Source organism: Candoia aspera, chromosome 17 (genome assembly GCF_035149785.1).
Source record: "Candoia aspera isolate rCanAsp1 chromosome 17, rCanAsp1.hap2, whole genome shotgun sequence".
In the NCBI taxonomy this organism is placed as follows: domain Eukaryota; kingdom Metazoa; phylum Chordata; class Lepidosauria; order Squamata; family Boidae; genus Candoia; species Candoia aspera.
This window is the reverse complement of record NC_086169.1, coordinates 8,797,239-8,823,292: the sequence shown is the minus strand read 5'-3', so window position 1 is coordinate 8,823,292 and position 26,054 is coordinate 8,797,239. Positions and strand designations below refer to the sequence as shown.

Sequence of the window (26,054 nt, the reverse complement as noted above, 5' to 3'; positions counted from 1 at the left end):
TGGGGTTTATCAGTAGCCAAGTAGAGCTTCCAACACAAGAGGCAATCTATCTGTTTAGAGCCAAATATGGAACTAAATTATTGAAAAGCATTTTACTGGTTGTATGGAAACAGAAAGTTGTACTAGAAGTCCTTTCTGTTATTTTGTATTTTGATTTAAAATATCTGCTGTACACTGGAATCATGGATTTTATACCTGTATTTTCCTCTGCTATTTATTTATTGCACTGTATTGTTGTTGTATTTTTTCTTCTTTTAAAAAAAAGTTTTAGGAACTTTCAGTGTTTTAAATTCATTTTGTAATCTGAGCAGAGAACTTCTGTTACAGGTATAATAGGATATTATTTTAAAAAACATTACTAATATTTCGGTACTGCACAATTCCAGCTGGCTCTGAACGGCATAGAAAACCTTCTGCATCTGCACTTTTCGAAATTAAATCACAAACTGTACGTGGCGTTGAGTGCATCTGACATTTTTGAAGTCTGCACAGGTGCTTTCACCTTCAGTGGTGAAGCCAGTTACAAGGTACCCTTTTATTAGCCGAGGCATTTCCCCAGGATGCAGTGCACTTCGGTCTTTTTCTGCTCAGGGAGGAAGATAGCCCTGCACTGCACGAGGGGCACAGAGGCATTCTTGGAAACAAAACGCTGTTAAAGGTGGCAATCCTGCTTTGCAGCAGGCCGGGCTTCATCTTAAACGTCAAGCTAAGCCACTCCCTCTCTTGGCCATGAGCCGGGCGTCCAACTCCACTGGTGTTTAGCAAAGAGCCCCCCAGCACGTGAGGATGAGCCATGCAGTTCAACTCCAGCTGTGTCTGGCCCTAAGATTTTCTGGGTTTCGGGCACGAAACGGCAGTGCTCTTTCTAACTTCTTGGCCTGAGCAGCACTAGACTGCGTGAGAAGCAACCCCCCCGAGATGTTGCTCTTTGGAAGAACCGCACGGCCTCTGGCTACAGAAACGGAACGGGCCTTTCCTCTGCTGGCGGAGGTGCTGCAGAGGATGGGGTCTGAAAAGGCACCAGGCCCCGTGTCGTTCCCCTCTCTTACCTCCCGCTGATGGGCAGCTTTTGGCAGGAGAAACAGGCTGCCCTCTTCTTGGACGCTCAGCGTGATACTGCTGATGATTTTCACCGTCTTGAATTTAGCCTAGGTCCACAAAATGGAGAGCAAGGGGTGTGAGGAATCTGAATCACTTTTTTAAACAGATGCACAACGGGAGAGATACGGAAGGCAGGAAAACATAACAAACCATCAGTAGCTGGAGGAAGACTATGGCCAAGCTTCACCATCACTGGCTTGCTGCCTTCTCCCACCTCTTTGTCAGGCTTGCCAAGGGCCCATTTCTAAAGTGGGGTTGGAGTAGCATCAGGGTGACATGGGCGCATTAGGCACCTCCAGGCATAAGGGCCCTTGGAACCAGTGAATCGCCCCAGCTTGGACATAGGATGGCGTTGGGCTCTCCTGTTGCGGCTGCAGCTGGAGGCCATGGCCAGGAGCGCCTTTCCCCAGTCTCAGCCGGTTTGCCGGTGATGGCTCTGCCTGGAACAGGATGCCCTGGGGATGGTCACCCAAGCCCCTGTCATCTCTTGACTCGGCTGCTGTAATTTGCTCCATAGGGCTGTCCTTGAAGACCACCCAAATGTGGCAGCCCAGGTGCTCGCTGCCCAGGCACAGCCCTGCCATCTTGCACAGCCCCTGCAGGAGCTGCTCTGGCTGCCAGTGGGCTTTTGAGGGAAGTTCAAGGTGCTGGTTGCTACCTTTAAAGCCCTTTAAGGCCTGGAGCTGCTATCTAAGTGATCCTGTTCCTGGATAGGTAGTCCTTGACTTATGACAGCAATTGGGACTGGAATTTCCATCACTAAATGATGTGGTTGTTAAGCAGGACTGCACCGCTTAGCAACGGCAATCCTTGCAGTTCCAACAACTTGCGCTCATCCCTGCCGGCTTCCCCACGGATTTTCTGGGGAAACCGGCAGGGAAGGTTGAAAATGGTGATCATGTGATTGTGGGGCACTAAAACTAGCTGTAAGTGCAAATGGGTTGCCAAGTGCCCAGATCATGATCACATGACCATGGGGGATGCTGGGATGGCTGGAACTCCGAAGACTGGTCATAACCACCATTCGTACCTTCGGTCGTGTGTCAAGGGCTGCCTGTCGTTTCTGCCTGACCAAGACAGCTGGTGACTGCGGGCATTCTGGATGGTGGCTCCCCTCCTGCAGAAGTGCCTGACCCCTCCAGGCAAGGAGAGCCCCACCCATGGCCTTCCAGAGCCCTTTGGGGACTGTCTGTCTTTGCTGAGTTGGCTCTGAGAAGTAATGCGTTGCAGAATAAAACAAAACTGCAGAAACAAACAAATCTATTCCCAAGCTACTCCTGTTCAAACAGTCTGGGTGGGCCCCTTCCAGGAATGCTGTCGTAATGGGTTCCTATAGTGGGCCTGGGGCCGGACTGAATGTCTCCAAGACCCCTTCCAACCCTTTCTATGCTTTGTATTTTCCAGTTCCAACAAAAAAATGCACGAGTTCTGGCTAATCCAGGATGCGATTAAATACGGGCTATCCTTTTGGATGTGAACAATAATCATACAATGTACAGAATGATAAACCCGCATTAATAAGTAACCCAATCCACTGAAGCGCCTAGCCTAGCAGGTGGTGTGAACAGCTTTTGAGGGCATTCATTGATGACCTAAAGGACTGGAACCATCTGATCCAAGAAAAGTTACTAAAAAGTAATACACTTAATTTCAAAACTATTGAACGCAATTATGCAATATCAGGAAGAAGGATGCAAAGGGGTTTGCTTACATTAAAATCCAATGAAACATTCCTCACTGCAGACTGTTTCCCTCCTGCAGGACCACACAGCCTGATTCCATTTTCTCTCTACTCTTTTCTTTTCACTATCACTTTTCACACAATACACTGAACTTTGCTTAACAATGGCTTATAGAATAAACCACAATTGGCTAGGACAGTGTGCACACTACAGTGGCTGAGTTTGCCTAACATATCAAACCAACAGCCCTGCATAGCCTCAGTAGCTTCACAAGCTGGGCTAATGAGGCCACAGACAGCGAGTGGGAGGAGAGACTTCCTCATTCGCTTCACACACACCCCCATGGCAGAAGACGCAACAGCTGCACTCACCCTCCGGAAAAACTCATTGCGGACAGCTCTCAGCAAATGGATGGTGACTTCTGAGCTCCTCTCAATGCGCTGCAGTCGGCAGGTCACCACTTGGCAGCCGGCATTTGTGCAGTTCTGCAGGGGAGGAAAGATGTGGGATCTTGCCATGGGCCGATAAAAGGCTCTGGGCTAAGAACAGTGACTGGTCCACAGTTAGCCAACAGCTGGCTTTGCACAGTGCTTTCGCCTGGCTCCTGAATTAACCCAGCGCATGCAAAATGTTCTCGGCTGAATGCAGAACATCCCAAAGAAGGGTATTGTCCAGACATGGGTCTTTGGTCCAGCCTAGGAGGGTTTCAGGGTGTGGATGGGGTTGGCTGAGATGGCAAAACTGACAGCTTTGATTAGAGAAAACACATTGACTAATTTTATGGTGAATTGGAAGCCCCTTTTGGACTTTTTGTGTGGAACAGAAAAGAATGAAATTATGAAATTATACAGATTTGATGATTAATAATATTAGTTGATGATAGAAAAAATGGATGTTAAGTTGTAACCTTAGAGTAAGAGTTTAATCTAAGTTTTATCTGTTGAAAAAGAGTTGGGAGTTATTCCTTTTTCTATTTCTGTTCTCTTTTCTTTTTCTTTGGTAGTTTCTGTTAGATTTTATCTCTTTGTTTTAAAATTTAATAGTTATTATTTTAAAAAACTAGAATTTCAGGGTGGGGAGAACAGGAAAAAGGCAGCACAGCAAAGGTTGGTAGTGAAAGGAAGGCGCACAGTTGAAGAAAGCGGTGAAGGGGTTTCCATGGCCAAGGGTGAATTTAAACCCAAGTCTTGCCCATCCAAATCCCTCTCTTTAACCATGATGCCAGTCTGACTCCCTGGAGTGCCTCTGGTTAGAAAATGCACCTCTGGCCAGTCGTTTTCCTCCTAACTTTCTGCTCTGCTTACTCAGAGGCTGCACTCACACACCACATTCCACCAGGTCAGGCTGCATCCACAGAACAGACTACCTTTGGTTAATTTTACTCCTAACTAGTCTTTTTATGGCTTAGTATTTATTTATTATTAACAATATTTATATGCAGCCCCAATCCAAACAGCTTGGGCAACATGCAGTAGTTGAAACTACTAAACACGGCCTTCCTGTAGCTTCAAACCATTACTGTTCAGCAGCCTGGAACCAAAGCAGCTGCTGATTTTCTTCTGGCTAACATCCATCCCGCTATTTGAAAAGTGCTATCATGCTCCACTTCAATCTTCTCTCAAGGCCCAGCTTGGCCAGCATCTTCCCTCTCTCTTCACAGGACTTCAGCCACACTGCCCTTCTCTGAACCTCTTCCAATTTCTCTTAATCCTTCCAGAATTGATACAGGTCTCAAAGTTGTTTGGAAATCTTCTTCTGCTGATGCATGAGAAAATTGCATTGGCACTCTTTGCGAATCTGTGGTTCAGCATCATCCAGAAGACCGCAGGTCTGTCCATTGCCCACTATAGCGGACTACCCAGAGCTTCTGACGGTTCACACAGCATGCTCTACCCTGAACCTACTTAAGAAAATGGAATTGCTGGGCTCATAGAATATGCTATGCCCAAAGGGAAAAAAATAGATTCTGGCTTGTTGTTGTTTATTCATTTAGTCACTTCCGACTCTTCGTGACTTCATGGACCAGCCCACGCCAGAGCTTCCTGTCGGTCAACATCCCCAGCTCCCCCAGGGACGAGTCCGTCACCTCTAGAATATCATCCATTGTCAGGGTCAGTCTCGCTTCGCAATAAGGCACGGACTCACTTAATAGGTATTAAGGATTTCCAGTTTATTGGAATGGTGGCTGACAGAACGAAAAACGGGAACGGGGGTGCGGTGGTGAGGCGCCCTGTTTATACCCTCTTGCGGGGTCCCGTGCTCCTTCACCCTTCATTGTCCCCAATCCCTCTTGATGGGCTCCTTGATGGCTGTGTGGGCGTTTTCCTGGTGTCTTTCCTTGTCCTCTTGGTTCCGGTGTGTCCTCCAGGGCACCAGGTGCGGCTTATCGCTGCTTATCTGAAGCCCTTCTTTTCAGCTGTATATGAGTCCATGGGTGTGGGTGCTTTGGGTGCTTGGTTTAAGCACTGTTTTAATTATCTCCTTTCTCTTTTCCTTAATGATCATGATCCACGTTGTGAGGCTCTTTGTGCCTTGCAACGGGGTCATGACATCCATCCACCTTGCCCTTGGTCGGCCCCTCTTCCTTTTGCCCTCCACTCTCCCCAGCATCAGCATCTTCTCCAGGGTGTCCTGTCTTCTCATTATGTGGCCAAAGTACTTCACTTTTGCCTTTAATACCATTCCCTCCAGTGAGCAGTCTGGCTTTATTTCCTGGAGGATGGACTGGTTTGATCTTCTTGCAGTCCAAGGCACCCTCAGAATTTTCCTCCAACACCACAGTTCCAAAGCATCAATCTTCCTTCGCTCAGCCTTCCTTATGGTCCAGCTCTCGCAGCCATATCTTACTACCGGGAATACCATTGCTTTAACTATGCGGACCTTTGTTGTCAGTGTGATGGCTCTGCTCCTAACTATTCTACTGAGATTTGTCATTGCTCTTCTCCCAAGGATTAAACGTCTTCTGATTTCCTGACTGTGGTCAGCATCTGCAGTCATCTTCGCACCTAGGAATACAAAGTCTTTCACTGCTTCTACATTTCTCCCTCTCTTTGCCAGTTATCAATCAAGCAGGTTGCCATAATCTTGTCTTTTTTTCAGGTTTAGCTGCAAGCCAGCTTTTGCGCTTTCTTCATTCACCGTCATCATAAGGCTCCTCAGTTCCTCTTCACTTTCAGCCATCAAAGCGGTATCATCTGCATATCTGAGATCGTTGCTGTTTCTTCCAGCGATTTTCACTCCAGCCTGGGATTCCTCAAGCCCAGCATGTCGCATGATGTGTTCTGCGTACAAGTAGGGTGAGAGTATACAGCCCTGCCGTCCTCCTTTCCCAATCGTAAACACGTCCGTTGCTCCGTGGTCTGTTCTTACTGTTGCTACTTGGCCGTTACTCCTCAGGAGGCAGACAAGATGACTTGGTCTCCCCATATCGCTAAGGACTTGCCACGCTTTCTTACGGTCCACACAGTCAAAGGCTTTAGAAGAGTCAATAAAACAGAAATAGATGTTTTTCTGAAACTCCCTGGCTTTTTCCATTATCCAGCGGATATTGGCAATTTGGTCCCTAGTTCCTCTGCCTTTTCTAAACCCAGCTTGTACATCTGGCAATTCTCACTCCATGAACTGCTGAAGTCTACCTTGCAGGATTACCTTACTGGCATGTGAAATGAGTGCCACTGTTTGATAGTTAGAACATTCTTTAGCGTTTCCCCTTTTTGGTGGGGGGATATGTTGAATTTTTCCAATCCGATGGCCATTTTTGTCTTTTCCAAACTTGCTGGCACATAGCATGCATTGCCTTGACGACATCACCCTGCAAGATTTTGAACAGTTCAGCTGGGATGCCGTCGTCTCCTACTGCCTTGTTATTAGCAATGCTTCTTAAGGCCGATTCAACCTCACTCTTCAGGATGTCTGGCTCTAACTCACTGACCACACTGTCAAAGCTATCCCCGATATTGTTATCCTTCCTATACAGGTCTTCTGTATATTCTTGCCACCTTTTCTTGATCTCTTCTTCTTCTGTTAGGTCCTTGCCATCTTTGTTTTTGATCATACCCATTTTTGCCTGGAATTTACCTCCAATGTTTCTAATTTTCTGGAAGAGGTCTCTTGTCCTTCCTATTCTATTGTCTTCTTCCACTTCCGCGCATTGCTTGTTTAAAAATAATTCCTTATCTCTTCTGGCTAACCTCTGGAATTTTGCATTTCATTGGGCATATCTCCCCCTATCACTGTTGCCTTTTGCTTTCCTTCTTTCTTGGGCTGCTTCTAGTGTCTCAGCAGACAGCCATTTTGCCTTCTTGGTTTTCTCTTTCTTTGGGATGTATTTTGTTGCTGCCTCCTGAACAATCTTGCGAACTTCTGTCCATAGTTCTTCCGGGACCCTATCTACTAAGTCCAGTCCCTTAAATCTATCCTTCACCTCCACTGCATATTCCTTAGGAATATTAGTGAGCTGAGCTCCTATCTAGCTGATCTGTGGGTCTTCCCTAATCTCTTGAGTCTGATCCTAAATTGTGCAAGAAGAAGTTCGTGATCTGAACTACAGTCAGCTCCAGGCCTTGTTTTTACCGACTGTACAGATGTCCGCCACCTTTGGCTGCAAAAGATGTAGTCAATCTGATTTCGGTGTTGTCCACCTGGTGAAGTCCAGGTATAAAGCCGTCTCTTCGGTTGTTGGAAGAGAGTGTTTGTTATGCAGAGTGAGTTGTCTTGGCAAAATTCTATCAGCCTATGTCCTGCTTGGTTTTGTTCTCCCAGGCCAGGCTTACCTGTAATTCCAGGTGTCATTTGACTGCCCACCTTAGCATTCCAGTCTCCTGTGATGAAAATAACATCTCTTTTAGGCGTGTTGTCCAGTAGGTGCTGCAGATCCTCATAGAACTGCTCTACTTCAGCTTGTTCAGCATCTGTGGTTGGGGCGTATATTTGGATCACTGTGATGTTAGATGGCTTGCCCTGAATTTGAATTGAGATCATTCTATCGTTTTTTGGATTGTATCCAAGCACTGCTTTAGCCACTTTACTATTAATTATGAAGGCTACTCCATTTCTTCTGTGGTCCTCTTGCCCACAGTAGTAGATCTGGTGGTCATTTGATGTGAAGTGGCCCATTCCAGTCCATTTCAGTTCACTGATGCCCAGAATGTCTATCTTTAATCTTGACATCTCACCAATAACCACATCCAATTTACCCTGGCTCATGGATCTTACATTCCAGGTTCCAAAGGTCTGTTGATCCTTAGAACATCGGATTCGCCGTTCACCACCAGCACCGTCGGCCGCTAGCCGTCCTTTCGGCTTTGAGCTAGCTGCGTCATCACGACTGGGGCTAGTTGAGCTCATCCTCTGTTCCTCCCCAGTAGCATTTTGACCATCTTCCGACCTGGGGGTCTCATCTTCCGATGGTATACCGACATATCTCTGGTTGTACTGATCCATTTAGTTTTCACGGCAAGAATACTGGGGTGGGTTGCCATTCCCTTCGCCGGGGATCGCATTTAGTCTGACCTCTCTGCCATGACCTTCCCGTCTTGGGTGGCCCTTCATGGTTTAGCTCATGGCATCATTGAGGAGCACCATGACAAGGTAACGATCCTTTGCTGAAGAGATTCTGGCTTAGTGATGGTTTTTTTCACATAACAGGCTATTTGCAAATGCTGGATTCTTACAACGTGCTGAATCACAAAGAACAGTAGGGGAAGCCTGCTTTGGCTCAAACACTACTCCTAGTAACTTCACAAGGAGGTCCGTGCAGTTTCCTTGGCAGCGGTATGGTTTGACCGTGTCTTCTCTGGGTTGTTTTTTGACTTTGCAGTCTAGTCTCCAGGCTTGAGATTTCCTATTGGTGTCCCATCCAAATAGTATCCAAATCTGCCCTGCTTAGTTTTTTAAGCTCAGCTAGGCACTGCCCACTAGCTGGATGGAAGACAAAATACCGAACTCCATTTTAGACCAGTTGTCAAGCCCCATACCCCAGGGCACAATGAAAAACTTCTATAAGGAATTTCATTGCAAAAATTAGGGATAAGGTACAGTATCTTGGAAACTACAGTCCAGCCTGCTTTTATTAGCCAGTTTTGGATCTCTTCTTCCTGGCCTTTTTGCAGCCTGGACTGGGCTGCCGTTTATGAGATAAACTGCTAATGAACTCCTGCCTGCTGAATGTATGTGTCTGGAGTTCCTCCTGTTTTTTCTCAGCCTTTTCACAATCTCTAAGATTAGTCTAGCCAGCTCTAGAGCAGTAGTGCAGCATAAAAGGCCCGCAGCTTGTCTTCCCACTGAACACCTGGACTCACCACTTTCTGTGTGTGTGCCAATTCTTCTGGGTGTAGAGGAATCACGCTACTGGCTGCTCCCAACCCGGTGTCATTTGGCAAGCTGCAGGTCACCTTAGCGTTAAAAGGACAAGGCATCAAATTACGGCCTGCACTGCAATTTTCCCCAAAAGTTTAGTGTGTGCTTTTTCCTATTGTTTCAATAAAATTTTCTGGAAATCATTTCTAATTCTGACTCATTTTGAAGGTGCAGCACATTACGAACAGCCAGATTGGAGCCGGACTCCTTTTGCTTTAGTTAAGGGTAAATTAACAATTTAGGAGCTTATGGCTCATCTGGGAAGTGAGCCACTTCTCTCGATGCTCTGCCCCAAAGGAGTCAAAACTTGCGCATAGGTGAAGCCAAGCCACTTACATTATCCGCAAGGATGTGGGTCACCGAGAGGAATTCCCTCTCCTGATAGCCGGTGGCAGGAAGCGCCATCAGGAGGGAGAGATTGGCCACTGCATAACAGCCAAGATTTTGTACCTGCAAGGACAAGAAGATCAGAGACTGGAGGAGGAAATAAAAATGGGGATCTGAACATTCTAGTTTTTACAAAGAAGCATGTTAATTTCTCCTTTGGGGCAAGGTGGATGAAATCTTCAAGCCGTATGCAGAGAAGGAGCTTTATGTATTGACAGCATTTTCTCCCAGAAGAATTTCCATTCCATCAGTCAAAAGAAGAAAATTTATTTATTATTTAAATTTATATCTCCACCCATCTCCCCCCAACGGGGGAACCCGGGCGGTTTACAATAAAAGTAATAGTAAAAACGTGTAGACTTAAATTACAATCAAAATATAAATAAGATAATAAATGTAAAATCCAAGAGGAGATTGCATCACAATCAAGAGGGGATGCTATGGCGCCAACCACCCCCAGGTGGAGCTGTCACCCTCCCCATCCCAGGCAAGGCGGCAGAACCAGGTCTTCAATTTCTTCCGGAAGGCCGGGAGCGAGGAAACCCGTCTCACCTCCAGGGGCAGGATATTCCAGAGGGCAGGGGCCACTGCCGAGAAGGCCCGCCTCCTGGACCCCGCCAGGCGGAATTCCTTTGCTGATGGGGTCCGTAGCATGCCCTCCCTGCCTGACTGGGTGGGGCGGGCCAATGTTATGGGGCAAAATGTTGTATGCCTATTAGGCAAAATGGTTGCCTAACAGGCATACAACAACAATAAAGGAAAAAAGGGATTGGCAGGGAAGAGGAAAAAAGTAAAAAGCAGACACACTTCCTTAAAGCTGAATTGCAGGTTTCATAGTAACTGAATGGAGGCAGCTGAGAGAGAAGAAGGAGGGCAGCAGCGTGTCTTTCGACTCTTTTCTGTTCCTGTGCCCGCAGAAACAGCTGCCATGGGGAAATGGGGCCTTTTCAGTAACAAGTCAAGGGTCCTGGTGAGTATCTTTCTGCCTGTTAGTAACAACTAAATGTAAATTTCAGAATAGGAGAAAAACAAGGGGATTAAAATAAAGAGATCTGATGTAACCCAAACCTTATTGTTTTATATAACAAGCGGAGGAGAAAAAAACCAATGTGAGATATGGAATATTTGGTTTGGGTTTTTTGGTAAGAACTTGTGACAATAAATGTGTATTACAAAAAGATGAGGTGAACAGCATCACTATGCGTAACTTCCTCTGATGGCAAAGTGCTCAGTCACGTCAGACCTCCACTGACAATTAGAAATCCGGTTAAGACACTGTAGAACCTTTTTGTTTACATGTCATCTTGTATCTGTGGAGTTACGCACTGGGGAGGGGAAGGCCTTCTACTGCAGCAGCCCCATCCGCATGGGCACCGTCGGAGGGACCGCCTCTCCCCAGCCACGCCCACCCGCCCCACCAGGTCCTGCAGGCCCTGTCCACAAGAGACTGTTTTCTGATGGGGCCTTTCCTGCCGGGGCACCTGCCCGCCGGAGCATCATCCCCCTGGGGTCAGATTGGCCTCAATCCAATCTGCTGGTCTTCCGGAAGGGCCTGAAGACCTTCCCTGCCGGCTTGGGGACCCGGCAATGAGGGCACAGAGCCTGCAAAGTGGCTGTATTGCTAGGGAAATTGAGTGTACTCTCCTGCAGAATGTGTGTTGTTTGTTTGTTTGTTTGTTATTTATTTATTTTTCGAATTTCTATCACTGCCCATCTCTCCCAAAAAGGGAACTCTGGGTGGTTTACAATAAAATCACAATTAAAACATATATGAAGAACCATATAAATAGATGAGTAAAAAATAAAATAGGTATAAAATATAAAATCCAAGTGGCGCAGATCTTGTTGGGGAGAGATCTATGATACTAGCTACCCCCAAAAAGAACTGGTGCCCCTCCCACCCCAAGCAAGGCAGCAGAACCAGGTTTTTAGGTTCTTCCGGTAGTCCAGGAACGAATAGGCCTGTCTCACCTCCGGGGGCAGAATATTCCAGAGGGCAGGTGCCACTGCAGAGAAGGCCCGCCTCCTGGACCCCGCCAGGTGGAATTCCCTTACCGGCGGGGTTCATAGCATGCCCCCTCTGCATGACCGGACTGTTTTTAATGGCTTTTAATCCTTTTTGTTGTTACATTTTTGATTACTTACCAAATAAATAAATAAAACAGATCAACTGTTTCTTTAGAGCACTGCCTGCACCAGACCTCTCGTATGCCCCCCTCAAGATGTCCAGGATGGGAATCAGTGGAGGCAGTGATGAAAGCAGGGCCATGCAGTCCTGGCACACGCTCTGCCCTTTCTCTGCACGCATCATCACGGACATATGAAAGGGGCAGAACTTGCGTCCCAAGGCTGCAATGCTGGATCCTGCACACCCCCGCCAACCGTGCTGAGCAAAAAGTTGGCAATTCTTCCCAGTGCCCTTGCTCCTTCTTTTCCACCCCATTACCTTGATGGTTGTCCTAAACTCTGGGCTCATGTCACTTGGAAAGGTTCCCACAGGATGCACTTCATAGCGGTTCAGTGTGGACTCACTAAAAAAATAAAAACCAAAAAACCTACAGGTAGTTCTCAAGTTACGACCATTCATTCAGAGACCGTTTGAAGTTACAAAGGCTCCGAGCAAAGGGACTTATGACAAGTACTCGAAGTTCTGGCCATTATAGCACCCCTGGAGTCACGTGAAAAAAATTTGAGCGCTTGGCAACCAGCTCACAGTTAAAACTGGTTGCAGTGTCCCACGGTCATGTGACTGCCATTTGCGACCTTCTCTGCCAGTTTCCCACAAGCAAAGTCAATGGGGAAGCCGGCAGGGAAGGTCACAAGTTGCTGGGAAAGTCTCCCCCACCCCAGCCTTTCTTTGCTTGCATGCACCCCATGCCCTCTTTTCCAGGCCTCCCTGCACTCACATGCACCCCACATGCTGTTTTTCCGGCTTTCCTAAGCTCGCACTGCACTGCAACACCCTCATCCCCCAACTCATGCGCGGCCTGCGCTGGGCCTCCCAGGGCCTCCCCCACCCCGTGGCATCCCTGCACTCTTTACCTGGGACTCCCTCCGCTTCCTGCTTAACATGTCTGGGGTTAGCCAACAACTGGGACTGCCAGGATTGCCGTTGCTAAGTGATGTGGTCACATGATATCACGTTTTATGACCGCATTGCTTAGCAACGGCAATTCCAGTCCCAATTGCTGTCATAACTCGTGGACTACCTGTACCTAAATCTGAGACATCAGTTTGAAGTCCAGAATGATCTCCTTGACCCTCAGACATCCCCCTCCCAATTCTGAACCATTATTTTAATTATTATAAACCATCCAATAGTGGAGTGTTCTTGGACAAACACAAAAATAATGAGTAAGGCCTAGCGAATAAATAAATTAACCATTTTTCTGCAGGCCTGACTTGCTTGGGATGTCTTTCCATCCTTAACAGGGATACGGAGACAGACACACACACACAGAGTCACCTAGACAGGAAGAGGTCAGGCTCATAACAGACGAAGGCAGTGGGCTGGGCTGTGTTGTCAGTCAGGGTTTGATTCAACTCACTACTGTCACTGCAGAGAAGAAAGGAGGAAGTGTTTGTCAATGGCTTGGAGGAAGCCCTTCCCAAGACAGGAAAAACTGGGGCTTTTCACAGTCAAAAGGCTTATGAGTTCAAGTGTTTAATTCTGGTTACTTGGGGGTAGATGCCAAGGAGGAGGCCCCTGAAGGATGGGTGGCAGAGCAGGAATTACTCACAAGCAGGAGGCAGGAGCAGGGCAGGAAGGACAGAAGGTTTCAACCCATGGGCCAACTAAAAGCATCTTGTAGTGACAAGCTGAAAGTGCAGTAAGGTAATAGTAACTGACTGGGAAAGGCACTGGGATGCCTCCATTGAAAGATCATTTGAGAGGGGGCCATGCTAATCAACTGGCCAGACGTCCCGGGGAAGGGGATGGCATGAGGTCCAAAGCTCCTCTGGACTCATGTCCCTGGGGGGTTGAGGAAATGGGTAAGATCCCATGAGCTGAGAAGCATCAAGAGTCAACACACTGCTCCAAATTCAGTATGAAAATGTCTTGGTGTACCAATAATGTTTTATAATGATACTTCCAAAAGATCAGAACCATGGTTGAACTGGGAAGGAAAGAAGTGTGCCAAAAACAGCTCCCTCCCCCTAGCAAATTCTCTCCCATCTACAGGGAAACTGGAGGATATGAAATTGAGATAAGTCCTCACAAGTGGATTGAGTCCCAGTTTAAACCCTAAACCACACGGGAAATGACTCAGCATCATAGCAGAGCTTGATTAATGAATTAGCCCATCGAAGGGATTCACACACACAGGGCACTGAGCTAACCAAACAGGCTGCTGGGTTCACACAATCTGCTAAGTCACAATAAAACTAGCTTAAGTTTAAACTAACTGGGCTTAGTATATTGTGTGAATGCCGCTATATTATCTTTCACCGGCCAGTAAAAACATGTTGTAAAAGCCACACAGACACAGAATCTGCAAATCGGATAATTAAGACATTTTTGTGCCATGTCCCCATGATGTTGCCTTCAATCTTGTCCCACCCAAGAGGGAGAACAGGCTTAAGACATCCTTAGCAGTGCTAGTGTTAAAGGGGAGTTTCCCCGTTATGCCACAAGGTATGTGAATCAAACAGGTTGGCACTTGCACCTTTTCCCGCTGCTGCTTTGAAGCGCTCTTCACCCATCCATGGGTTGATGTAACACCCCACTGGCGTTAGGTCGGTGTCCCCTCTTGCCAACCCCTTTCTTAGCCCACTGTGTCCATTCCAAGATGCGACCAAACAGACATTGAGTCACTTGCACACAATAGGTCGTCAAAATGGATGGCCAAGAATAAACTGTCCTTTCAATCAGAAAAATATCTGACAATGGGTCTGACTCAATACCATAGGATAGCTCTTACCAGAGCAAGATTTGAGCAACTAGATTCTATGGTCACATCCAGACGATTCCACCAAGTGCCTTACCTTGAGAGGACGTGTGTTTGTGCAGCACCCGAAGTAGAAGACATTGCACATGTCCTGTTTAACGGCCAACTATATGCCCCAGCAAGGGCTCAGTACCTTCAGGCATTAATTGACAGAACCACATACTGGGACCGTGACAAAAGAGTATGTTACTTCCTCCAGGGCACAAATACATACGTGGTCGATAGAACTGTTAAGTTTCTAGTTAGGGCTGTCCAACTAAGAGCGCAATTTATAGAACACATTGGGGTGGCACGTAAAGGTGATGAATTCATTTAAACTCACATTGTTTCTGTATTTTATTACTCATTTTATTATATCTTGCATTTTTATCTTACAATTTTAATTCTATTTTATCCTACTGTATTTTATTGTATTTTATCTTACCATAGTATATTTTATCTTATCTTACTGTATTTTTTTCTGTTTTATGGTATCATATTTTATATTTTATATCTTATAGCGGCTGATGCCCAACTTCTTGATATGGTCATTTGACTAATCAATGAAGTTATTTATTGATTCATTCCCAGATGCTCCAGTCCCTTGCTTTCCTTCAAGGTCATGGGTGATGCAGCGTCTCTGCTTTGATGCATCTTATCTCTGCCTCTGGGGCCAGAAGAACAGGTCAGCCCCACAAGCACCAGGGCAGCTCACCCGCGGCTGGGATGAGATGAAGCAACAGAAAATGGCAGCCACCAAAGCTTGTCTGGGTGGAATTCGGTGCCACCGAGGAAAGGTCCTCTTATTACACTCACCTTGGAGGGAAGTCGGGGGATTGGCAAAGAGGCAGCAGGACAAGGACCAGCAGTGGGGGCAGCAGATCTCCAGCTGGTCTAGTTTCCTGTTGACTCAAGGATGGGCCCCTTCAGCTCAGCAGCGAGGAAAGGCCCATTGCACAAATAGGGCAATAAACACATATAAACCACATGTTTTGAGTTCAGAAGAATTGGGGTGGAAGGGGAGAAAACCTCAAGCTCTACCTTTTTATTTCACGGCTCTGCCTACAGTATCTTGTTCTGCCATCCCTCCAAACATTAATCATTGTGCCTGTCTGCACCTTTTTTGTGCTAGTTTATTTCCCCCTTTCGACTAACTTATTTTGTTCTTTATTTGTGAGGGTAGCCTGACTCCCCAAAATTTAGCCTGCAAGTGCTGGGTCCACATAGACTTCTCCCCACCCTCAGTTCTCACCTGCTGGCTGTGAGCTTCACCTGCACTTTGTTCAGAAGAGAGGAGCAGCTGAATTCAAACTCAAGGGCAAAGGCCACCTGGGAAAGAAACAAGGGGCAAAGAGCTCACACTGATGCCTTATCTTATCCCAGGTGGAACTGAGGAAGGACCATGAGCTGGTTTGAAAAGGCAGAAGAGCTATCCTTAGTGCTGAGAGACAGTAACATTTTCCCCAGAAGGGGCTGTTGTCCACAGAGAAGCATTTTGTGCCTCATGTGATCCCCTACAACAGACATCCCAGGAAGGATGCACATCTTTTTCACCCCTAAACTAAGAAGCCTCCAACCAACCACCACCAGACTCTTTAGGAGGCCTACCTTTGCCAAGGACCGGAAGACAGGATAGCCCACGCTGCATGTCCGGGCCTGAGCAGAAGAAACGGAGCACTCCATTTTCACTGGGTTCTCCCCCTGCAGGCAAGAGAAGAGAGCTAAAATAAACTGAAATGAGCATCTGGGGAAAGTTATTGGGCAGGGTTTCTTTTTATTTGAAAATATAATCCCAAGCCAAAGCTATCTGTAACTAGGTTCCAGACTAAACCATTGCTTAATCATGAATGAAATACAACTTCCAGGGGCAACACAGCGCTGTAGACTACAAGTCATGGTTTACCAACCACAGTGGCTGAGTTTGCTTCCAAAGTTCAACTGAAATCTTGCTTCTAAGTACTGTAATGCTCAAGGAATGGTTAAAAAGCATGGCCAGGATTTAATTTAATTACTGCACTAACTAAATAGACATGCTAGGACTTCAGTTATTAGAGGCAACTTCTTTGTATATATAAATAACCAACGTAATACCATAGGCAACACTTTCACCAAGTTTTGGAGGGCTTCCAGCCTCTTTAGAAAGTCCGTCTGTGGAGGTCAGAGTGGGCTCCCTTGGCTGGGCATCCCATTGATGACCCTGCTTAGGGTTAGGGGCACCATACCTTCAGCACAAGGCTGGAGAAGTGAAGGTTTCTGGAAAACCAGATCCGGAGGGTGGTGTTGTAGGCATTTTCTTTCCTGTTCGCCAGAAGGACATCAACCACCATCTTCCGCTTCCCTTTACGGATGACATGAGGTTTCTGCCTGGAATGAGGAAAACTGATGATGACCATGTGGCTTGCAAAAAGAGGACAAGGGTCCCAGCCTTGGCTTATAGGCAAAGAGAGATGGGTTAATGATTTATCAGTCTCTAGCCAATCTGTGCTTTCCCAGAGCTTATAGGCTTTAAGATCAGCGTGAGTGAGAAGATTCTACTGTACGACTGATCACAACCAACCAACCAACCAACCGATAGCTTCTGTGGAACTCTATGTACTTCCAAGCAGATCTTAGCATAGCATAGATATTCTGGTATGTTTTTGATTAGTGGTTTTTGAATTGTGCCTGGGTGGTGGGATCCTAGGGTTGAAAAGGGCCATTTAAGACATCAAGTTTAAATCCCTGCTTAGTACAAGCATCCCTGTCTGCCTAACTTGCAAGAGATTTTGGATCAGATTCCTACCTGGATCCGCTGATATCCATCTCAGCTTGTAGCGCCAGATCTGTTATACACTCATCATCCTCACCGCAGTCCTTGAAAAAGGGGACCTGGAAAACAGCCAACCGATTGATTCTGTAGAGTTCTTGCCTTCTCCCCCACTTTTTTTAAAAGACAAGTTTCTAATTCTCTGAGGTCTGAGGAATGGCCAAATAGGAGTGGCTCAACCTGGGAGTGATGAATCAGCATTTTCTCGTACCCTTCATTACTAACAAAACTGGACTCACCTAAAGGTAAAGGTAAAGGTTTCCCTTGACGTAAAGTCCAGTCGTGTCCGACTCTAGGGGGCGGTGCTCATCTCCGTTTCAAAGCCTTGGAGCCGGCGTTGTCCATAGGACACTTCCAGGTCATGTGGCCAGCATGACTCACGGAACGCCGTTACCTTCCCGCCGAAGCGGTACCAATTAATCTACTCACATTTGCATGTTTTCGAACTGCTTGGTGTGCAGAAGCTGGGACGAGCAACGGGAGCTCACCCCGCCGCGCGGTTTCGAACCGCTGACCTTCCGATCGACAGCTCAGCGGTTTAACCCGCAGCGCCACCGCGTCCCTGACTCACCTAGGTAACATGAATTTAAAAAGCTTACAAATGCTTTTTAAAATTATATTGAAATTATTAGTCCAGTTTACCTTTAAGCTTTGAAGCTTTCATATGCACTGAGCCCTGGGCCCTGGATTTAAAGACTGTATTTTCCTCTTTGCAAATTCCAAGGTAGGTATTTCCTACCAGAGCTGCTCACAAGACCTCAGATATAATCTAGCAGCTCAGGTGTTGCACAAGTACTCTTAACTGTAAGCGGCTGAGGTCTTTAACCTGGCAGCTCATGTTCTGTGGATAGGAGTCCAAGTCTTAGTACAAGACTCACAGGTCATGCATTGTTTTTTCCCCATGGTGATTAAAATATTTTCTGCTTGTCTTTCTTCTGCCACTTCCTGAACATGCACTTTGTGTCACACATCCATACTTGTATCACTTGGCACTATCACTCACTAGTATCTTAACAGTGGTGGGCAGTTTCTCATCCAGGACGGGTCCAGGCAGCTCAGCATCACTCAGTGCAAACTTCACTGTGATTGTGACTGGCCGGAGGTAATCTGAGGTGTCCTGCAGGGGAGAAATATACCTGAGACCTTTTGGAGAACCAACATTGGCCCTGAGATTTTATTTATTTTTATTAATCAAATTTAGCCACCGCCCATATCCTATAATTTAGGATCAGACTAAAGAGATTAGGGAAGACCCACAGATCAGCTAGATATGAGCTCACTAATATTCCTAAGGAATATGCAGTGGAGGTGAAGAATAGATTTAAGGGACTGGACTTAGTAGATAGGGTCCCGGAAGAACTATGGACAGACGTTGGCAGCATTGTTCAGGAGGCGGCAACAAAATACATCCCAAAGAAAGAGAAAACCAAGAAGGCAAAATGGCTGTCTGCTGGGACACTAGAAGTAGCCCAAGAAAGAAGGAAAGCAAAAGCCAACAGTGATAGGGGGAGATATGCCCAATGAAATGCAAAATTCCAGAGGTTAGCCAGAAGAGATAAGGAATTATTTTTAAACAAGCAATGCGCGGAAGTGGAAGAAGACAATAGAATAGGAAGGACAAGAGACCTCTTCCAGAAAATTAGAAACATTGGAGGTAAATTCCAGGCCAAAATGGGTATGATCAAAAACAAAGATGGCAAGGACCTAACAGAAGAAGAAGAGATCAAGAAAAGGTGGCAAGAATATACAGAAGACCTGTATAGGAAGGATAACAATATCGGGGATAGCTTTGACGGTGTGGTCAGTGAGCTAGAGCCAGACATCCTGAAGAGTGAGGTTGAGTGGGCCTTAAGAAGCATTGCTAATAACAAGGCAGCAGGAGACGACGGCATCCCAGCTCAACTGTTCAAAATCTTGCAAGATGATGCTGTCAAGGTAATGCATGCTATATGCCAGCAAATTTGGAAAACACAAGAATGGCCATCAGATTGGAAAAAATCAACTTATATCCCCATACCAAAAAAGGGAAACACTAAAGAATGTTCAAACTATCGAACAGTGGCACTCATTTCACATGCCAGTAAGGTAATGCTCAAGATCCTGCAAGGTAGACTTCAGCAATTCATGGAGCGAGAATTGCCAGATGTACAAGCTGGGTTTAGAAAAGGCAGAGGAACTAGAGACCAAATTGCCAATATCCGCTGGATAATGGAAAAAGCCAGGGAGTTTCAGAAAAACATCTATTTCTGTTTTATTGACTATATTAAAGCCTTTGACTGTGTGGACCATAACAAATTGTGGCAAGTTCTTAGTGGTATGGGGAGACCAAGTCATCTTGTCTGCCTCCTGAAGAATCTGTATAACGACCAAGTAGCAACAGTAAGAACAGACCACGGAACAACGGACTGGTTTAAGATTGGGAAAGGAGTACGGCAGGGCTGTATACTCTCACCCTACCTATTCAACTTGTATGCAGAACACATCATGTGACAAGCTGGCCTTGAGGAATCCAAGGCTGGAGTTCAAATCTCTGGAAGAAACATTAACAATCTCAGATATGCAGGTGATACCACTTTGATGGCTGAAAGTGAAGAGGAACTGAGGAGCCTTATGATGAAGGTGAAAGAAGAAAGTGCAAAAGCTGGCTTGCAGCTAAACCTCAAAAAAACCAAGATTATGGCAACCAGCTTGATTGATAACTGGCAAATAGAGGGAGAAAATGTAGAAGCAGTGAAAGACTTTGTATTCCTAGGCGCAAAGATTACTGCAGATGCTGACTGCAGTCAGGAAATCAGAAGACACTTAATCCTTGGGAGAAGAGCAATGACAAATCTCGATAAAATAGTTAAGAGCAGAGACATCACACTGACAACAAAGGCCCGCATAGTTAAAGCAATGGTGTTCCCTGTAGTAACATATGGCTGCGAGAGCTGGACCATAAGGAAGGCTGAGCGAAGGAAGATTGGTGCTTTTGAACTGTGGTGTTGGAGGAAAATTCTGAGAGTGCCTTGGACTGCAAGAAGATCCAACCAGTCCATCCTCCAGGAAATAAAGCCAGACTGCTCACTTGAGGGAATGATATTAAAGGCAAAACTGAAATACTTTGGCCACATAATGAGAAGACAGGACACCCTGGAGAAGATGCTGATGCTAGGGAGAGTGGAAGGCAAAAGGAAGAGGGGCCGACCAAGGGCAAGATGGATGGATGATATTCTAGAGGTGACGGACTCGTCCCTGGGGGAGCTGGGGGTGTTGACGACCGACAGGAAGCTCTGGCGTGGGCTGGTCCATGAAGTCACGAAGAGTCGGAAGCAACTAAACGAATAAACAACAACAACATATCCCCCGAAGAAGGGACTCTGGGCGGTTTACAAAAAAATCAAGCACGAAATATAAACATTAAAATCTCATAAAAACAGTTATTATAAAATACAGTAAATAAATATAGAATCCAAGAAAGGTATAAAATCCAGGCTGGTAGGAGGGACTCTAGGGTGCGAGCCACCCCCAAGAATGGTTATTCACTTTCCCGCCCCAAGCGAGACAGGAGAACCAGGTCTTCAGGGCATCCGGAAAGTCAGGAGTGAAGGGGCCTGCCTCACCTCCGGGGGCAAGATGTTCCAGAGGGTGGGGGCCACTACAGAGAAGGCCCATTTCCTGGACCCCGCCAGATGAAATTCTCTTATGGAGGGGGTCCGCAACATGCCCTCTCTGGATGATCGGGTGGAGCGGGCTGATGTAATAGGGATGAGACGGTCCCTCAGGTAACCTGGCCCCATGCCATGTAGGGCTTTAAAGGTGATAACCAACACCTCAAATTGGACCCGGAAGCAAACTGGCACCCAGTGCAGCTCGCGCAGCAACGGTGTTATATGTGCCAACCTAGGGGCACCAAAAATAGCCCGCGTGGCTGCATTCTGGACCAGCTGAAGCTTCCGGATACTCTTCAAGGGTAGCCCCATGTAGAGCGCATTGCAATAGTCTATGTGGGAGATGACCAGGGCGTGAGTGACTGTTCGGAGGGCTTCTCGATCCAGGAATGGGCGTAACTGGTGCACAACCCAAAGTTGCGCAAAGGCCCTCCTGGCCACGACTGCCACCTGCTCTTTGAGCAGGAGTCATGAGTCCAGGAGAACCCCCAGATTACGCACTGAGTCTGTCTGGGGCAGTGCAACCCCATCCAGAACTAAGGATGACCATGTCCCGGAAGTGAAGCACCATCAATCCACAGCCACTCCGTCTTACCAGGGTTCAGTTGAAGCCTGTTGTTCCCCATCCAGACCCCCACAGCCCCCAGGCACTGAGAAAGGGCAGTCATTCCTAGGATGCTTCCTTCCCCTTCAAAATGGATTTCTTCCTGATCCTCACAGGCCATGAAAATGTATTGCAGGTTTCTCCGGAAAGGATTTTTCAAGTGGGATAGCGGGAGTGATTTTTCTCACCCTCGGTTCATCACTCTGGAGTCTCCCTGGATGCTCAAGGGCAGAATTCTGAAAATGCCCCCCAGGAGCTCCATCATCCCCCAGGCTGCTTAGGCAACACTTGAATTCTGTGTCCAGTGCTGGGCACCGTAGAATCTGAGACAAGTTCAGAGCTGAGCTCCCAGGATGACCAGGGCTCCAAAAATCAGGAGCCGGGCAGGTTTGGTTTGCAAAGAAGACTGAGGGCCAGAGAGAGATTGTTGATGTCCACATGTACCTCAATGGTTTATCACATTCCTGGGGGGGTAGATGTGTTCTCTACTGAAAACAATAGCAAGGTTAGGCCTGATGCATCAAAATTAAAAGAAAAGAGGCTGAACAGGAAGAGGAGGAACGCCCTGCTGGAAGAGCCGTTAAGCAGCGGAACCATCTGCTAAAATGGGTGAGACTTTACCTTGCTGGTGGTTTCCAAACTGGGGTTTAGCGGATTCCTGCACAGAAGGAGGGATTGGGCTAGAAGACTTCTAAGACTCCTTTCAAGGTCTAAGTTCTGTGATTCTTTGAGGAATTCCCCCCGTTGCAGTTCTTGATTTTAAATGGATTTAATATGGGAAGCCAGAGAGGCTATAGACTGATGGTGGATTATACAACATCACACACTCACATACATACCCTAGCCATCTTTTCACCAAGTAAGTGCAGGAAGACCTGTGAGAAGACCATGATTCTCTTCTTTTTGAAAGCTATATTGAAATTTCTAAAGCAAATTCTCTTTCATGAAATTGTGTAAGAATTGATAGGAAGAAAATGCAGGATATTTTTTCTCCACCCTGATTAATGCAGCATGCTCAGAATGTCAGAAGGCCTTCAGTAAAGCTGAAAGGCAACTGCAAACCACATACAACCTCTGAGCTTTCCAACACCACCAGAATTTGCCAATTCCCACCCATCTGAAATTTAAAAAAAAAGGAAAATAGATATATAAAGACAAAATTGGATGGCAAGTTTTTGGATCTGTACTATAAAAGGAAAAGAACAGTGAAATGAGGATTTGCCTGTGGTAAATATAGAGCCATATAATTATAGATTGTCAGGATTAGAAGGAATCTGCCACTACAGTATCCTTGACAGATAACATCCAGCCTTCAGTGAAGTAGAGCTCAGGAATGCCAGAGAAGAAAATACCAGACTAAGTGGACTTCCAAATCAGTCTTCTATGGGGGCTAGAATCTTAATGTGTTTGGGGGTTAAGAACAATAGCTAGACAGAGGTAGAAAACCTGATTGCCCTGGAAAAAAAAAACAGATCCAATCTTGCCTTTGTTTCCAGGTACATAAGACACTTCCCTTCTGAGGCTCAGAAGAGCCATATCCATATCAAGTGAGAGACTGTATGAGCTGTTGGCCAGTGGAGCACGCTGCCACACCAAGCTGTGAATTCCTCTTTGCTAGAGGTCTTCAAATCAAGGCTGGATGGTCTTCTACATGAGATGCTCATTGGAACCTGCACTGAGCAGGGAGTTGGACTAGATGACCTGTAAGATTCCTTCCAATTCCATGATTCTGTGGTTAGGATTCTTCATCTAAGGAAGAATTCTTTTCTTATGAAAGAAAGCATTCCGCAGAAATATGGCTACAGAGGACACATTGTATGTCAACTTTGCACAGCCCCTCTTCAGGCAACCAGCTGGGAGTCTGAACCAGCTAAGCCCCTTGGGCCAAGGATTCAAAGATGAACCCGTGCCACACTCACAATGACGTGGAAGCGGGCAGTTGAGCACGCCGTCCTGCCCACGGTGGCCCGTGTCCTCTTCTGCAGCAGCTTTTGAGGGCTGCTGTCAAAGACTGCTCTCGTGCCAAACTTCCTGTCATCCAGAGAGACGTTGAATCTTATACCTAGGATCAAGCAATAAGGAGGGTCTATTTAGGCTGGGTGGGCTCCCTGTGGGCCAGACATAGCTGCTTAAGTCCTTTTGCAGCCTGTCCAGAAACTGCACAACTGAAACACTGCTAAAAAGCAGAGGCAGATTTTCTGCAGTTCTTGTCCACCACTCCCTTGGCCCAGGTGCCCCAAGCCTGCCCAGCCTTGGTTTAAGTCCTGTAACTGAAGTGACCAGTAACAGAAGCCTTCTGACTTCTGGTTTGGGAGGCACTTACTCAAGTGGCTGTCCCGGGGACCCAGAGAGCGCGAGGACACACTGAAACAGAAGCTGGCTGTCACACAGAGAGACTCCTTCCCACTTCTCTGGCAGTTTTTTTGGATCACATTGATGGAGGGAGGGTTCACTGAGATGGATGCATTGATCTGCACAATCCTCCTGGATCTGATTAATTACCAACACATATAATTGTAACAACAAAAGAATACCAGCCCCTACAGCCTAAGCACCATAACTGTGTACAATCTATGCCATACACTCTCTATAGGGTTGTCCTTGGAAATATTAGATGCTAATATTAGGGCAGAATGAGAGAGATGGACTGCCATCAAGAACAGCATATTTAAGTAAGTCATTTCACTAGTTTATTTATTTCTCAAATTTCTATTACCTCCCATCTCTCCCAAAGCGGGGACTCTGACTTCTACACTACAGGAAGGGCACTGTTACGTTTTCAGTCAGAGTTCAAGGTGATGGGTGGATTTCAACATTTCAGGAACACAAGGTTCAAAATAAGTCCATTCCTGCATATGTTACCTGACTTTTTTTCCTTCCCTCTGACCTTATTTGGGCTTGGAAGCTAAGCAGGGCCAGACCTGGCCAGGGCTTTGATGGGAGATCATGAGGAAATCAAATCCCAGGGCTGTGGAATAGACTGCAAAGTCCAAGGACATTCCAGAAAAAGGGCAGAAGCAGACTGCTTTTGCTTGCTGCCAAGGAAGTTACAACCCTGATTCTAGGAACACTTTATTTTCGCCGCCTCATCTTTCTGCTGAGCTCTAGGGCAGGTTACTAATAATTTAATAAGTAAGAAACACCCTTAACATTATTCCTAAAGGGATTGAAGAAAACGTGGGAGATTGCCAAATCTGGCAAGGTCCTGATGCTCTGATGTGCTTACAAAAACCTTGGCGAATTCAACGGGCCTGGAGGCGGGTGTGGTCTCAGGGCCACAAGCATGACTGACCTCTGCTCTCGTGGGTAAGAGGCTTCTGGCATTCCGACGGTCTGAGACTTTGTTGAAAAGCAAAACTATCTTCCCCGTCCTTCCTTTCCACCGAGGCAAAGGTTCTGTGCAGCACCGGCACTCCCGTTACTCACCCGCCCCTCTGAATGGGATGTGCCTTCCAGCGCCCTCACCTTAAGACCACCGCAGAGTCCTGAGCCCCCACGGCGAGATCCACCAGGCCGTCCCCATCCACGTCAATCTGCCCGTCCAAGCTGCGGCCAAAATAGCGAAGGCCCCAGTGGCGCCCGGCCGATTCAATGCGCTGCCAGGGAAGAAGGCGACTGTTCTTGGGGGCAGCTTGGGGCACTCCTGGCTGCCCTTTGCAGACTGCGTTTCCAATGCCAAAGACCCCGGGCACCCTAGGCAGGGCCACTGTCTGCTTTTCTCATTTTTGCTGGCTTGCATCCCTTATTGCAGCAAGCATGGACTTAGGGACACAGCTGATGAGATTCTTTTTTAGTTATTTCTCCTGCTCCATGGATGCTTTTCTAATAAATATGTCCCAAACAGCACACAAATAGTAGTATGACATCCCACTAGGATGTAGCATGAATTCTGTCTGCCTTTTCAGGTATTTTGTCTATTTTTAATTAAAAGGCTGAGAATATCTAATTTCCCTTAAATGCCAACTGAAATTTTTTTGGGTAAGTTTGCTATAAAATGTTGGTGGCATAATCCCAAGGGGAAGACAAACGAGGGTCAGGAGCTGTTTGCGCTCAGCAGCCTGCACATCCTTGGCTGAAGCCCTGAAGGTTGTCCCTGAACAGTTTTCTTGCTCTGGAGCTGTGCTTAATGTTATTATTGCTGTGGATCTCACATGTTTATTGCTTTTATTCTAGGTTCTTTGGGTCTCTACGTCATTTTGTGAGGGCTTTTGGACTTAAAGCTACCTGAGAAGTATTTAAATGTAAACTCCCAAAGCTATTGTATAGAATTCTGGAAACTGAATTCACTCAATTCAACCAGGTTGGAAGGCTTTTGTAGATACATGACATTTCTTTAAAAATCATAGCCAAGAAAAAACAGAAATCAAAAGTGGTTGATTGCACACTTTTTCTAAGGAATGGGGGCTTCAGTAAAGAACTTCAAGCCTTTTGGATGGGACCGCCAACCCCAAACGGGTGCCTTACCCATTCTGAACCATGCCCTGCTTGCTGCAGATTAAGTGCAGCTCCTGGCCACAAAAAGATTGCCCACTCTTCTCA

General features: G+C 46.5%; 1 protein-coding gene across 1 annotated transcript in view; it reads right to left on the bottom strand.

Moving 5' to 3' along the window:
* Positions 1–26,054, bottom strand: part of ITGA10 (integrin subunit alpha 10) — a 64,209-nt gene that overhangs the window by 5,061 nt on the left and 33,094 nt on the right. The window contains exons 15-28 of the mRNA XM_063316706.1: positions 24,981–25,111; positions 23,839–24,005; positions 23,435–23,577; positions 18,265–18,378; positions 17,238–17,323; positions 16,678–16,819; positions 16,064–16,156; positions 15,708–15,784; positions 12,994–13,083; positions 11,974–12,058; positions 9,477–9,590; positions 9,083–9,175; positions 3,155–3,268; positions 1,050–1,148 (exon numbers count right to left, since the gene is read on the bottom strand). Coding sequence (XP_063172776.1) covers positions 1,050–1,148; positions 3,155–3,268; positions 9,083–9,175; positions 9,477–9,590; positions 11,974–12,058; positions 12,994–13,083; positions 15,708–15,784; positions 16,064–16,156; positions 16,678–16,819; positions 17,238–17,323; positions 18,265–18,378; positions 23,435–23,577; positions 23,839–24,005; positions 24,981–25,111 — 1,548 coding nt within the window. The remainder of the gene's footprint in view (positions 1–1,049; positions 1,149–3,154; positions 3,269–9,082; positions 9,176–9,476; positions 9,591–11,973; positions 12,059–12,993; positions 13,084–15,707; positions 15,785–16,063; positions 16,157–16,677; positions 16,820–17,237; positions 17,324–18,264; positions 18,379–23,434; positions 23,578–23,838; positions 24,006–24,980; positions 25,112–26,054) is intronic.